Consider the following 14492-nt stretch of genomic DNA (forward strand, 5'->3'; position numbering starts at 1 on the left):
AACGTGTCGTTTTATATACGAGAATGAGAACAACACAGAATAACGAGTGTTATTCCTCCTGGTCTTAACATAAAAAGCACTCGAGATACACTAGGAAGATGAAAGGGTAAAGCTCATGGACAGAAAATTCTGGCCAGAAGAAATACAAGCAATTCATGAGACTTGGAAATAATTTTACCCATAGGCGACGCTTGAAGAAACATAATGGGGTGCCCTGTTTGTGGCACCAGGCTTTTAGTACAGACTCTAGAAGCTGGACGTGGAGACAGTGTCCCCCCACCCCGACCCTGTGCCCTGAGGCCTGTGCACACGTACTGAAGGGCCGCTGGCAGCATGGACAAAGAACCTTAAAAATGGGAGGGTTTGCCCCACATGCTGGGTTTCTCGTTCTTCCTGGGTCAGCACTCGGTGCACAGGCGCACACAGATGCGCACTCCATGTTTTGTAACAGCAAATGCTGGAGCTGCGTAAACGTCTGCTGACAGGAAATGTGGAGACACCACTGTGCCGTGGACCCAAAGGGCAGCACGTGGGCCTGTGACAGGTCATTACCGAGAACTTTTCACTGGAAAAGAGTGGTTATGATAAAATAAGACTGGGGTACGAGACGACACTCACTAGAGTTTCTGTTGTGCTGGTTTCTTATGTTGAGTACACAGACCGTAGGCTAACGTTTTCTTTTTCTCACGTCTTGAGGTATCCTAGAATTTTCTTTGTGTTTAAGTTTTATTTTATTTAGGGACACCTGGGTGGCTCAGCAGTGGAGCATCTGCCTTTGGGCATGATCCTGGAGTCCCAGGATCGAGTCCCGCATCAAGCTCCGTACATCTCTGTCTCTCTCCATGTGTCTCTCATGAATAAATAAGTAAATTCTTTAAAAAATTGTTTTATTTAAATTCAATTAATTAAAAATGTCAACATAGCTTGGATAATAAGGAAAATTATTACTCTCAACTAGAAGATGTAATCTCTTTCCAAAGAGTTACTGTTTGTCGGCGCTCAGGTGCCAAGGATGTGACGTCTTAGGCAGCAGAACGTGTCCCGAGGGTGTCACCTTCCACTGAGGTCAGCGTCCCCTCTCCGAAGAGGGACTTCCTGCAGGAAACCCTCCTGAGGATTTTATAGGACCTCATTTAAGAATTGCTTGCTTTTTATTTTAAATTGGATTCTCAGATTTGAAGGCAGACTGTACAACGTCATGTTATTTCTTCCCACAGTTACTGAACGTGCGAATCAGGCCAAGGAGAGTCTGTATGAGATCAACATAGACAAATACGATGGGTAAGGTTTCTTTTCCCCTGACGTGTATGTAGTGGGTGGTATCTGGCTTCACCCTTCTGTCTCACTGTGGTTCCCTTCCTGCCCTTCGTTTTATTCTGGATTGTAATTATAGAAAAGTTAGAAACCGCAGCAAAGTTCTGTCCCACCTTCTTCAATGACCTGGAGACCCCCACTGACCGTTGTCCTTCTCCGTCTTACTACCTACATACACAGATGAACCTTTTTGGAATCCTTTGAAAGTCTGCTGCAGACACGGTCACCCTTTGTCCCTAAATATTTGCATATTTCCTAAAACCAAGGACATTCTTACAGAACCAGAACACTGTGATAATCCAGGCACCCACACGGACACAGTGCTCTTGCGTCCTCTGGGTCCCGCCGTGTGTCCCACGTTTCCTTTACGGCAGGAAGACACCTGGACCTGCCTCCCTTGGACTCTGTCGCGAGCACTCTAGTCTCAGACCTGGAGCTGTTCCGCAGCGTTTCTTGGGGTGGCGGAGTTTTTGAGAGTATAGACCAGTTGTTTGTGGCGTCCCTTGGTTTTGGTGTGTTGCATGTTCCCTCTCGTTCGCCCTGGTGGTGTGTGTGCTTGGCCACGTGACACCAGGGGCTGCTGTGCTCTTCCGGCCAGCCTCCCATGTGAGTCTGCGCCTGCAGCCCCGGGAGGCCGGTGCCCTTGGTCCTGTGCGCAGCTGTTCCCCGGCCCCTGGCAGAGGCAGGCGCACGGGGCAGGTGCTCCGCGAAGGAGCACTCGAGCCCTGGGGAAGGGCGACTGCCTCTGCAGCGGTGAGGTTCCAGGGAGCTCGCGATCAGGTCCTGAGGACCAAGCGTGTTGGAAGGATCCTCCTGAAAGCCGTGTGGCAAGTACTGAGGCCGTGGGATCGGAGCCAGGCTGAGGCAGGCTGAAGGAGGTTCCGGGCTGTGGGCAGGGCTGGCTGGATGGTGTGGAGGACAGGCACAGAGGGTCAGATGGTCTCCAGCACGTCCGGGGAGAACGGACTGACTGGTCCTGGTGACCTAATCCTACAGAAGACGTGGAGGGATTCCTCACCCAAGTGACAGTGACGTTACCAAGCCATGAGATAAGGAATTGAAGTTGATTTTGAAGACAGCAGGGCAGCCAGTGTGGAGAACGTGAGCCGAGGGCTCAGCTGGGCGGGTCGGCCCCTGGCGTCCAGGCAGCATGAGGGTTAGGGCAGCTCCAGGGCTGCCGGTCTGACCCTGGCCTGCGCCTCACCAGTGGCGTGACCGGGGCCCACAGGGCCACCTCTGAGTGGGGCTCCTGGTCACGAGTGCCCCTGCCTCAGGGCTGTCCCGAGCTGGGGCCTCCAGTAGGCGGCCGTGCCCCCGGGACATCAGACATGTGAGAAGTGACCCAGAAGAGAGGTCCCGGGAGTAGAGGCTGGTCAGTCCCCCTCGAGGACGAGTGGGGCGAAGGGCAGGCGACCGCACCTGGAACAGCAGTGCAGGAGGTGGCAGGGAGTGTCAGCAAGGGTGGGAGCCTGGTGCCAGCTTCCAGAACCCCTGGGGGGTGTGGAGGCCCAGGTCCGGGCAGGTGGAGTGGAGGGAGAGGCTGTTTTGCTTTTGCTTCGTCTGCTTATTTCTTAGCAGTTTGGCCTGAAGAAAAGCACCTGCTTGGGGGCTGAGGAAGAAGGGATGATGAGCAGGGCCCACGGGACACAGCGGGGCGGAGGCTCAGTCCCAGCCCTGGCCTCATGGCCTCTCAGAGCCTGGCCTCCTGTGGCCACAGCGGGAACCGGGGAGCCACTGGCAGCGGGGGAAGAAGCCCCGATGGAGGGAACGGGTGTAAGACCCCAATTGGTGGCAGCTGTTGTAGCCCGGGGGACATGGGAGCCCAGGGTGGCCGCAGGGAGCACGGGGACGCGTGCCGGGGGCCTAGGTGGGCTCTGGCTTGGCCACACAACCCGCCACCCAGTTGTCCTTCTCAGGACCGCCACGACAAGCAGTGGAGAGTGAGGCATTGTGGGGACAGCAGCAGGGACCCTAACTACCCGTGTCCCCTGCAGAATCGTCTGCGTCGGTGGAGACGGCATGTTCAGCGAGATCCTGCACGGCCTGATCGGCAGGACGCAGAGGAACGCCGGCGTGGACCAGAACCAGCCCAGGGCAGCGCTGGTGCCCAGCCCGCTCAGGATCGGCATCATCCCCGCAGGTGGGGCGCCCCCGCCCTGGGGCAGCAGGCTCAGCTTCCCTCAGGGCCCTTCTGTTTCTGGAACGGTGATCTTACCCCACACGGGGGCAGATTTCCTGAGGGACAGTTTACGACCAAGTGTTTGAGGGAATCGGGTCCTCCTTCCCCGGACGCTCGCTTCCATGGGCGCTGAGAAGCTGGCAGCCGGGGGACAGTCAGCTGTCGAGGACTGACCAGCTGGCGGGGACGAGGGGACCAGGGGGTGTGGGGACCCGGAGCACATCGAGAGGGAAGGAAGCCCAGGAAGCAGGTGGTTTTCTGGAAGTGGCCTATAGCCCAGACTGGGGGGTGATGGGGGCCGGGGGCAGGTCACGCACTGGGGCGGGCGCGCTCCTGTGTCAGCTGGGGAGGGGTGTGGCTCAGGGTGGGTTGTTGTTTTTTAAGATTTATTTATCTATTTGAGGGGGATGAGGGGGAGAGAATCTCCAGCAGACTCCCTGCCAAATGTGGAGCCTGATGTGGGGCTCGATCCCATGACCCCGAGGTCACCACCTGAGCCGAAGCCAAGAGTCGGACGCCCAACCGACTGCCTCCCAGGCGCCCTAGCTTAGCGCCCCTTGTCTTTCTAGGAAGTACCTAGTTCTCTGAAAAATCACGGTGCTGAGCTAAGTGAAGCCTGCGCAGTGCTGGTTCGAGGCTCTGCAGACAGCGCAGCAGGGAGGAGGCACCTGTGTCTGGCGCCCTGAGTCTGCGCTGCGGCCCCTCGGTCCCGGGCTGGCTGTGCGCCAGGCATGCGTCATGTCGTTTCGTTGCCAGGACGGCTCCGTGCAGGAGGTGCCAAGTCACTGGGGGCGTGGATGCGTGCCTGCCCCCCAGCCAGGAGGAGTCTGACACCCCCCCCCCCACTGGCTATTGTCGTTTGTGTAGTAATCGCGCGTCTTGCTTGTAGCTCCCAGCTTCTTGCCCAAGTCAGGCTTTGTCTTTTGTCTCTGCGCGTGGTCTGTCCTGGGCTACCTGACGTTCCGTATTCTCCCTGCTGGATGCTTCTTCCTCGACGTCCCGCGTGGCCGTTTGCCCACAGCAGCCCTGTACCTCCGACATTTGGAGGGAGCGCAGGAGCTCCGTGAGGACGGACCGAGCCTCCGTGTGGGTCCTGGGCCTGGGGGTCACAGAGAACGAGGTGCTGTGGCCTCTGCCCACGCAGGAGACCCCCCCCCACAAGGAAACGTGGGTGTAGGAGGGTTTCCATAGTGGGCTTGCTGTGGAGGAGACGGTTCGGGGCAGCGGCTGGGGGGCTTCCCTCGGTGGGTGGTCCAGGGCCCTCTGGGAGGTGACAGGTTGGGGCCCGCCGTGCTGGGACATTGGTGTGCTGAGGGTCAGCTGGGGCGGGGCGGGTGGGAATGAGCAGGGCCCCGCGTGGCAGGGGCGCCAGGAGTGGGTTAACGGGTCAGGGCGGGGGCCCAGCTCGCGGCTCAGTCCTGAGGCCACTCGGTGAGCTGCAGCGGGAGGAGGCCCTGGAGGCCGGCGGGCGGTGTCGTCTGGGTGGGCTGCTAAAGCGCACTCCTGTGCCCTGCTCTGGGCGGGCCAGCCAAGCCCCGGGGAGGACGCCAGGGTCCCGAGTGGCCAAGGGTTGGCTGTGGCTGGGGTGTGGCTTTGCCACAGAGGCGACAGGAATCAATGGAGTGAGGGTGAAGGAGGCACCCGGGACCCCGCGACGTTGATCTCAGTAACCTGGGGGGGCCGGGACGAGGCACCAGAGTGGGGGCGAGAGTTCTGGTGGAGATTTGAGACGAGGCTCCTGGGGGCCGCAGAACCGGGGTGTGGGGTCTGGATGGCCGGGCAGCCGAGGTGGGTCGGGTGGTCCAGGGCCCAGCTGGTCCTCAGAGCTCCAGCCGCGGAGTCCCGTGCTGGGGTTTCCGAAGTTCAGGCTCTCCACTTAAGATCGAGAGGTAGGGCCGGTGTAGGGCAGGACGTGGTCCCCTCCGCTGTCCTCCTGTCTTGCCCGGCGCCGCACAGCCATGCCCCCCGCCTCGGGAGGGACGTTGCTCTGTCTGCCGGAGGTGGAGCCGGAACCATGTCCTGATGCCTGATCTGAGCCAGACCTCGCGTGTCCGGCTGGGGCTTCCTTGTGGTAAGGCCTGGGCCGCACAGACGTTTGAGGAAATGATGTCATACCTGAGGGATGAGCTGTTGAAAGTTACAAGGAGGAATGGGGCCGTGGGGCGAGGAGGCCGGGCTGTTTGTGTGGACCCGTCTGCCGGCCCCTCGGCTGCGCCAGGCTGGCCCTGCGAGCTGAAGGCTCCCTGGAGCTCTGGCTCGTTCAGCCGGGGGTTCATGGTGCTCTCTGCACGGGGGCCCGGGGTGCGGGGAGGCAGACCGCGGGCACGTGACACAGAGGGCAGGCCGGTGGCGGGGAGAGGGGCACGCCGTTACAGACACACGGGGCTCCAGGAGGCCTTTCGCAGTGACGCTGGTGGGAGACCTGGAACCTGGTGAGGACAGCCCTGCCTTGGGGTTACGGTGGCTCCAGCAGGGCGCAGGGAGCAAGAGGCAGGGCCGGGCTGGCAGGTGCAGGCGGAGGGTGGTGGGCCCGTGACAGGTCCTGAGCGTAGGCTGTAAGGTGAGCGACGAGCGCCTTTGAAAATCCCTGATCAGGAAGACCGGGCGCCTCACCGCGTGCCACCCACACCCCCTTGGACCCAGCGCCTCCAGCTTCGGGACGGCGAGGTGCCCTCCGGGAGGTGGGTGGTCACCAGGGCCGCTGTGGTCATGCCGGGCGCCCTGCACGTGCAGACCTGAGCCCTGTGAAGTTCCACCTCGAGGCTCTGCTTGCTGTGGCTCCTCCGTGCGCAGCACAGCTCCAGCCCGGGGAGTTGGGGGGACTGGACGCTCCTCCCTGCTTCATTCTTACCCATGATCTTTGTCGGGTTCCTGCTGATGCTACGAGACCCACCTCTGTGCATGCAGGCCAGTTTGGGAGTCGCATCAGCCCGTGTCCCTGGGCATGCCAGGGGAGCCAGTGGGCTCTGCAGACGTTCCGGAAGGTTCTGGGGATGTGAAGAACTACCTTGGGGCATAGTCCACGATAATTAAATAGGTTTTTTTGCATTTATTGTCTCAGAAATGTGCATGCTGGCTATCCGAGCACTGTGCATCATGAAGATGAGGGTGTGGGAGGGTCGGGGGCCACACGGGTTTTCTTAGATCCCGTTGCTCTTAATTTTTATTAAGATTTGCTCACTCCCATGGTCTTAAATGTTCATGTAAAAATTTTTACATTTTGACTCATTTTCGGAATGAGATCTCAGCAAAGTCTTCAAGTTACAAGTAACAAAAAGAGAAAAACATATTAAAAACAGGTGTGTGTGTCTGTATGACTTACCAGCAATCAGCAGCCATATGTCTGCTTCAATGAAATAATCCAGAGCCTCCCCTCGGACACAAGCCGAGCAGATTGTTACCCTCAGACACAACACAGGTGCTTGCAATCCACCACGACTGCCAGGAACCTGCAGCCTTCCAGCCTCGTGGGCCGTCACTTAGGACCAGAGTCCTAGATTATTGTGGGGCCTGAGGGCAGGGCATCCGGACGCAGGTGGCGCCCAGGCTTCGGGCCTGTTAGTGCTGGTCGTTCCCTGTGGATCGGGCTGTGCCACATCTGTGCCCCATCTGTGCCTGTGGCAACACTGTGTTCCGGGTCTGCCATGCACCTTATTCCTGGGAAATGCACACGAGGCCCTTCCAGCTGGTTAGCCGACATCTTTAAAATTGAGACCGCTCGGCCCCGTCCCAGGCCCGCTGGGTCAGGATCTCGGGGGGCGGAGGGGCTCAGGAATCTCTGTTATAAATAAGCAGCCCAGGAGAGTCTCTGCCCCCCAGGCTGGGGACGCTGACCTGGATTCTGACCCAGTTAGCGGGATGGAGTGAGGGATGGTCCGTAGCATTGTCACCAGGCCCTGGGGATCCTGGCACTGGCCGGTGCTCTGAGGTCACCCACCCCGCCCCCCCGCCCCATTTACAGACAAGCATGTCAGTGGGAGGGCTGTGCTCCCCTCCCGGATCAGGTGGTGGCTGCTGCGCCCCTGTGACCCAGGGAGGCCTCAGTGTATTCTGTGAGCCGGGGAGCCAATGTTGGGGTGCAGGCTCCGCGGGGCTGTTCCAGGACCTCCCCAGGTTGTCCTCGTCCTGCACACACTTTCCCACTGGTGATGTCTCCGTGCTGGTGCCTGTGGGTCCTGGGGCCACTGGTGTGTGCAGGGGACACAAGCACTGTGTGGAGCGCACATTTGTTGGGGCTCCACTCCCCAGGCCGGGGTTGAAGAGCAGTCTCTGAACGCCCTGCAAGGAGCTGGTTGGGATTGCTGCAAGGCCGGTCTCAGCATTTCTGATGAGTTCCTGTCAGTATTTCCGGTGTTGGCTTTGTACAGATGGCGTCGAGTCCTTCCTGGGCCAACGGGAGGTGCGCAGCCCTCCGGGGGAAGCCTGCCACGATGTTAAATCATTGTATTGACGTTAAGGGCCTTCTTCTTCTCTTTTCTTCTTTAGGGTCAACAGACTGTGTGTGTTTTTCCACTGTTGGCACAAACGATGCAGAAACGTCGGCTTTGCACATCATCGTGGGTAGGTCCCCTCCCAGCAGACACGGGCCGTGTGAGAAGCTGTGTGCGGGCGGCAGGCTTGGGAGCTCGCTGGGCACACGCGGGTGCCCCGATCTGCAGCCACAGGCACCCTGTGCCCGCCCAGCTGCCTCAATGTCCCCATGTGCAGGCCCGGCCGACCCTCTTTGTCGGACTCAGCCACCTGCCCCCATCAAGATAGGCTGCCCAGGCCCGAATCTGTGGTGCCCGCGATGCCCCTTGCATGTGGCTTCTACTGTGCACCTGCACACTCGGCCCGAGGGCAGGAGGCCGCCTGTGCGGCTAGTCGCCGCCTCAGCCAGGAGCAGCCCCGTGCTGCCCACACGGCCTTGGCCCCTGCACAGCAGGCACGCGGCGCACTCGTGTCCCTGACACCAGGGCGGCTCACATGTTACCCAAAACTGCACAGGTGCTGCTGACGAGTCGCCCATTTACGATGATCTAGGGTAGGATGCTGGCGCCTTCTCTTCATTGTCAAATTCCCCTTCCGTTAGCGGCACGGGACACGCTTCACGGGCCATCGTGGTTCTGTCCCTCCAGGACAGCTTTCCAAACCTGTTTTGGAAATTTTAGTCAAATCCTGTCATTTGAAGGAAGAGCAGGTGCCTGGTGCCCCAGGAGCAGAGCCTGTTGCATTGACTGCCCTTTGCCTGCTTTATATCTTAATCCTTTGGGTCTTTTTTTTTGTTTTTTAGAGATTTTATTTATTTATTCATGAGAGAGACAGATTGAGAGGCAGAGACACAGAGGGAGAGGCAGGCTCCCTGCGGGACTCGACCCCGGGACCCCGGGGTCACAACCTGAGCCGAAGGCAGATGCTCACCCGCTGAGCCCCCCGGGGGCCCTAATCATCTGGGTCCTTGTGTACTTGCGAGGCCCTGTCCGGGGTGGAAGGAGGCGCCGTGTCGGTTGGAAAGGGCACCGTCTCTCTCCCGCAGGGGACTCGCTGCCCATGGACGTGTCCTCCGTTCATCACAACAGCACGCTGCTCCGGTACTCTGTGTCCCTCCTGGGGTACGGCTTCTACGGGGACATCATCAAGGACAGCGAGAAGAAGCGGTGGATGGGGCTCATCAGATACGACTTCTCAGGTAACTCGGGGTGACGCGCGCCGTCTGGGCTCAGGTGCACGGTGTCTGCGGGGCAGGTGCCCCTGGTTACAGGAGCCGAGCATCCGGCTTCTCCACAGTTGTGGGTGCACATCTGATGGGTTCAGGGCGTCGCGGGGCAGGGTGAGCACCCTGAGGACCCCCATCCCAGGCCACAGACCAGGTCTCCCCCCTGGATGGCAGAGCGGGAACTGGTAGGAACTGGAGTCTGGCAGGATGCAGGTGTGTGGGCACCCCTGCCGCCCAGACGAACTCCTTGGCTGAGTTTGAGAAGTGTCATTTATCTGGTCACCGTCCTCTCCAGTTTGCTTTTGGGCGAATCTGTATTAAGTTGAATTGAAGGATCCCAGGTCTTAGAATCCGAGGGAGGGAAAGGGACGGTAAATTGCTGAGCTCGGGGCACTGCCGGGACCCACCTACCTTAAACGTACACTGTGGCTTGAAAGTTAAAATGTAAGGCCCTCCGAAGAAACGTACCTACTAAAACCAGAAGTAGGAAGAGGAAGGATGGGGGAATGAGAAGAGCCACGGGAGTGTCAGACGGGCACCATCTTCCTGACCACCTGCCGCTCGCTCTGCGCCCTGGGGCCTCGTCCGGGCCTGCAGTCACCCTGCAGTAGGACCCAAGGTGTGTCCTGTCCGCATCTGCAGCCCCACCCGGGACCTGACACACCGCGGCACTCAGAGGTGGTTCCGGAGGCAGACGGGAGGCTGATGTTTTGGGGCCCGCGGGACGTGCACATAGGGGCATCCAGGGACAGGCCGGGATGGGGCACTGCCCTAGGGAGAGAGGCTGCCCTGCAGGGGCCCAGCTGCACACCCTTTACGCTCGCCAGGAGCTGAGGTAGAGGGTTGTCCATGCAGGGGATGGGGGTAGCCAGGGGGCCGGACGCCCCCCCCCGGGGGAGCAGTGGTGGGAGGAAGGTGGTTTCCCCAGGGAACAGGTAGTTACTAAGCACGTCCCACAGGCAGGAGGCTGGGGCGGAGGGGCTTGGGGGTGTCACCATCAGGCAGATGTGACCATAGCCAGCACCAGCCCAGCGTCCGACTCAGGGAGCGGTGTCACTGTTACACTTGCAAGATACAGCATGGTCCCCGCTGTGGCCCAGGGCACGCTCAGGCCCCATTCACAACCTGCTGGGCTTCCTGCACTCGCCGTGTACTCTGGGGTAGGTCGAGGCAGGCCAGGCCAGCTCAGAGCAGACAGCGCAGCACCATCTGGCACGGACCGGCCACAGCCCTCTGGGGGCAGTGCTGCCCCGACCTCGTCAGAGTCCCTCCCAGACGCCAGAGTTGTCCTGGGTGACCTTGGGTGGCCAGGCCTGGGAGTTGCCTGGAAGGCACAGGGAGGTGGCTCTGGTGGCTCTGCCCTTTGAAGCGTCTCCTTCAAGTTATGCAGACGTCGGGGGCTCCACTGGATGCCAGTGACCTGCGGGCGGGCCAGGAGGGGTCACTGCTGGCAGAGACGTCCCCCGTTGAAGGCAGCCCCGGTGACCAGGCACCCAGCGTGGCCCGATCCCTTGCTGCTCCTGGCACACGGGTCTTGGAAAGCGCTGGTGGCCTGGGGGTGGCGTGCCCTGGAACAGGTGCGCTAACGATCTGGTGGCCAGGGAGCGACACTGGGCTGCTTCCCTTCACGCTCTGTTCCCAGGTTTGAAGACCTTCCTCTCGCATCACTGCTACGAAGGGACGGTGTCTTTCCTGCCAGCACGACACACAGTGGGGTCTCCCAGGGACAGGAAACCCTGCCGGGCGGGGTAAGCACCACCTTCCGTGCATCTCCATCACCAATGGCGTGAAGTGGAGCCGGGCCGTTGGGGGTGCGCTCTTCCTGTGGACGCGGGTATCTTCCAGGTGTAGGTGGTGAGGGTGGTTCTCAGGTCCAGCGATAGCGCCACTCGGCGCAGGGCTTCCGGGGTCACGTGCACCCGAGCTCCTTCCTTCGAAGACTCTGAGACTGTAGAGTGGGGGAGGCCGTTTTAGCCATCTTGTCGCCGAGCAGAGCTCATGAGCTCATCCCACCAGTGTGAACACGTGTCCAGCGGAGCCCAGGACCACAGAGACCGTCTGCGCTGATGACGGAGCTCGGCGTCGTGGACTTGCCTGTTAGCGACAGGAACAGACCCTGTTGGGTCTGTGGGATGGGAACCCCTGGTGTCCGGCACCCAGCTGGCGCTCCACTAATGAGGGGCCAAGCCGGACCCGGCTCTGGGCACACCCGATGCCCTTTGCTACTTAGGACGCTTAGACGCGTTAGGGCAGGACCCCTGGCCACACGGGACTGTTACGAGGTCTGATTTGGAGAATTCAAATTCAAACCGACGTGCAAGGCAAAGAGTGTGAGCTAAGCCTTTGGAACTGAGCTTGCTGTCACACGAGAAGCACGTGGTCCTCGTGTCTGTGCCCGCGTCTGCGTCCCGTCCGTACACCACTGGCAGGGTGGTGACGGCCTTGTCTTTCAGGTGCTTTGTGTGCCGGCAAAGCAAGCAGCAGCTGGAGGAGGAGCAGAAGAGGTCGCTGTACGGCTTAGAGAACACAGGTAACGTCTCTGAAGTGGACCCCGCGTCACGACCGTGTGTGCAGTTTTGTACGGTTCTGAACCTGAGCGTGTGCGTCTCCCGCTGCCCGTGTTGGAGCGCTCGGCGCGTCCGTCTCCTGAGCTCCAGGCGGCAGCGGGTGGCTGTCAGGTGCCAGCCTGTGGAGAGGAGCGGATGGTGGTGGCGCCCACTGGGCTCTGCATCGGGGGCCCGCGAGCGTTCCTGTGACCGCCTCACGCTCCAGCCTTCCGGCCTTGCCCGGCGCTCGGGGAGGGGCACAGCCGCGCTGCAAAACCTGTCTTCACGGGCACTGACATTAGACTTCCATAGAATTTTCGTATGTCACAAAATGTCATTCCTCTTGATCTTTTCCAACCATTTAAAAACGTGGAAATTACTCGTAGCTCACAGGCCACACAAAATCAGGTGGCGGGCCAGACGTGGTGACCCCTGTTCTAAATCGCCCAAGACTCCCCCCGTGAGGCCCTGTGGGTGGTGGCGGGCGGCCCAGGGTCCCGCGTGTCAGTGCTGGGAGTCCATTGCGTGGGGAATTCGTGGAGGTGCTCCCGGGACCCCGCTGCACGTCTGACAGCCCCACTGCCCGCCCCTTTCTGCTTCAGAGGAGGTGGAAGAGTGGAAGGTGGTCTGCGGGAAGTTCCTGGCCATCAACGCCACCAACATGTGCTGTGCTTGTCCGCGGAGCCCCTGGGGCCTCTCCCCTGCCGCCCACCTGGGGGACGGGTCTTCCGACCTCATCCTTATCCGGAAATGCTCACGGTTCAACTTTCTGAGGTTCCTCGTCAGGCACACCAACCAGTATGACCAGGTGAGTGGGGTGCTCGTCCTGCGCCCCGAGGTGGCAAGTGGCATCCTTGCCCCGGGAATCCCCAGCTGTGTCGCCAGGAGGAGGGCCTTTCTAGGCTCTGCTTCACCCCTCCAGCTCCGGTCTCAGCTGCTCCTGACAAAAGCTCGTTAAAAATACAGCTTCCTGGGGATTCCTGGGTGGCTCAGCGGTTTAATCCCTTCAGCCCAGGGTGCGATCCTGGAGTCCCAGGATCGAGTCCCGTATCGGGCTCCCTGCATGGAGCCTGCTTCTCCCTGTGTCTGTGTCTCTGCCTCTCTCTCTCTCTTTCTAATAAATAAATAAATAAAAATCTTAAAAAAAAAAATACAGGCCTCCCCTCCAGCCAAACTTCCCGCAGCAGCTGGCATCCGTAGCTCATACGGGGAGACCCCAAGTCTAACAACGTCCACAGGCCTGGAGCAGCGGGTCAGTCTCTGATCTTAGTAAGATTTATGAGGGTTTTTTTTTTTTTAATTGTACTTAAAGTGTAGTCTAACGGTGTTTTTAGGGGGCTTTCCCATTTGTGCTTCCAGAAAAGGTAAACAATTCTCCAAGTTACTGCTAAGGAACCACCAGAATTCTTTTTTTTTTTTTTTAATTGTTTACTTTTTAGAGAGAGCTGGGCGGGGGGCGGCGCAGAGGGAGAGGGAGGGAGCGTCTAAAGCCAACCCGGAGTGTGGAGCCCAACGTGTGAGGCTCCATCCCGCAACCCCGAGATCATGACCTGAGATGGAACCAAGAGTCAGACACTGAACCGACTGAGCCGCCCGGGCGCCCCTTCCAGGATTCTTTATAAAGTGCCTGTCACTGTGGATGCGGTGGGAGGCAGGTATCGGGCCTGCGTCTGCGTGCGAGCTGCCAGCCTGCGGCCCCCCGGCCCGGCTCAATAAGCATGCACACCCTCTTCCGTATTTCTCCGTAGTTTGACTTTGCTTTTGTCGAAGTTTACCGAGTCAAGAAATTCCAGTTTACGTCGAGCCACGTGGAGGAGGAGGACAGCGACCTCAAGGAGCGAGGGAAGAAGCGGTTCGGGCAGATGTGCAGCGAGCACCCGTCCTGCTGCTGCTCCGTCTCCAACAGCTCATGGAACTGCGACGGGGAGATCCTGAGTAGCTCCTCCATCGAGGTCAGGTGGGTGGCGGTGGACGCTGGCCCCGGGGCTCCGTGGGCACCGAGTCCTCCCGCCTGCGGCCAGGTGCCTGCCAGGCGTCTACACGTGCATGTGTTTGTGTGTGTCCAGCCCTCCAGATGTTGCCCTCTTGCTTTGGGAGACGTGCCGGGATGCTGGCATCTCCCAGGACTCTCCAGGCCATCCATCACGTCCCCCTGAACCCTGGCACTGGCAGCTGTCCTTGGCTCTGGCGTTTTCATTCTCTTTTCCTAATTATTTAGATGGACTAGCCGGCCACCTTCGCAGATCCCACGTCACTGGGTCCACTGGAACCCTGCCTGTGGCCGGGGCTGGGGGTCTGGCTCGCGGCCTCCCTGGGGGCAGGGGGTCCTCTGCAGACTTGCAGGGGCCCCCATGTTTGGTGTGGACATCTGCCATCTGATCACGTGTGTTACACAACCAGATGAAGCGCAAGCACAAAGAAAGCGCCCCCCCCCAAAATACGTAACAGGAGTCTTTACAAAAGGCTGTAGAAGGAGGCGTCGGTGTACTTTCCGGGGTTCTGTGCACCTGTCGGGGAGCTCCTAGGCTCCTTTAAGGAGGCCGGCGTGCGGCATGCTCCTCCAGGATAGCCCGCAGCCCTGCACCCATCCACACCGTCATCTTCAGTCACCACGTTTAGAGAACAGGCTTGTCACGGTGTGTGATCCCCACATTAAAGGGCTTTTCAGCTTTCCGCAAGCTGGGGTCCCACGCACAGCGTCCGGCCTTCTGCATTGCCAGCCTCAGCCTCACCGGGCCACACGTCTGCCCACACCTGT

At 59.8% G+C, this 14492-nt stretch overlaps 1 protein-coding gene across 2 annotated transcripts in view; it reads left to right on the plus strand.

Annotated features, from left to right (window-relative positions):
• Positions 1 to 14492, plus strand: part of CERK (ceramide kinase) — a 41432-nt gene that overhangs the window by 23706 nt on the left and 3234 nt on the right. For both annotated transcript variants that reach the window (XM_055327977.1, XM_055327979.1), the window contains exons 5-12: positions 1218 to 1281; positions 3309 to 3454; positions 7979 to 8053; positions 9009 to 9161; positions 10831 to 10936; positions 11642 to 11718; positions 12337 to 12542; positions 13483 to 13691. In XM_055327977.1, coding sequence (XP_055183952.1) covers positions 1218 to 1281; positions 3309 to 3454; positions 7979 to 8053; positions 9009 to 9161; positions 10831 to 10936; positions 11642 to 11718; positions 12337 to 12542; positions 13483 to 13691 — 1036 coding nt within the window. The remainder of the gene's footprint in view (positions 1 to 1217; positions 1282 to 3308; positions 3455 to 7978; positions 8054 to 9008; positions 9162 to 10830; positions 10937 to 11641; positions 11719 to 12336; positions 12543 to 13482; positions 13692 to 14492) is intronic.

The sequence above is a fragment of the Nyctereutes procyonoides genome, unplaced genomic scaffold (assembly GCF_905146905.1).
Source record: "Nyctereutes procyonoides isolate TBG_1078 unplaced genomic scaffold, NYPRO_anot_genome, whole genome shotgun sequence".
Taxonomy (NCBI): domain Eukaryota; kingdom Metazoa; phylum Chordata; class Mammalia; order Carnivora; family Canidae; genus Nyctereutes; species Nyctereutes procyonoides.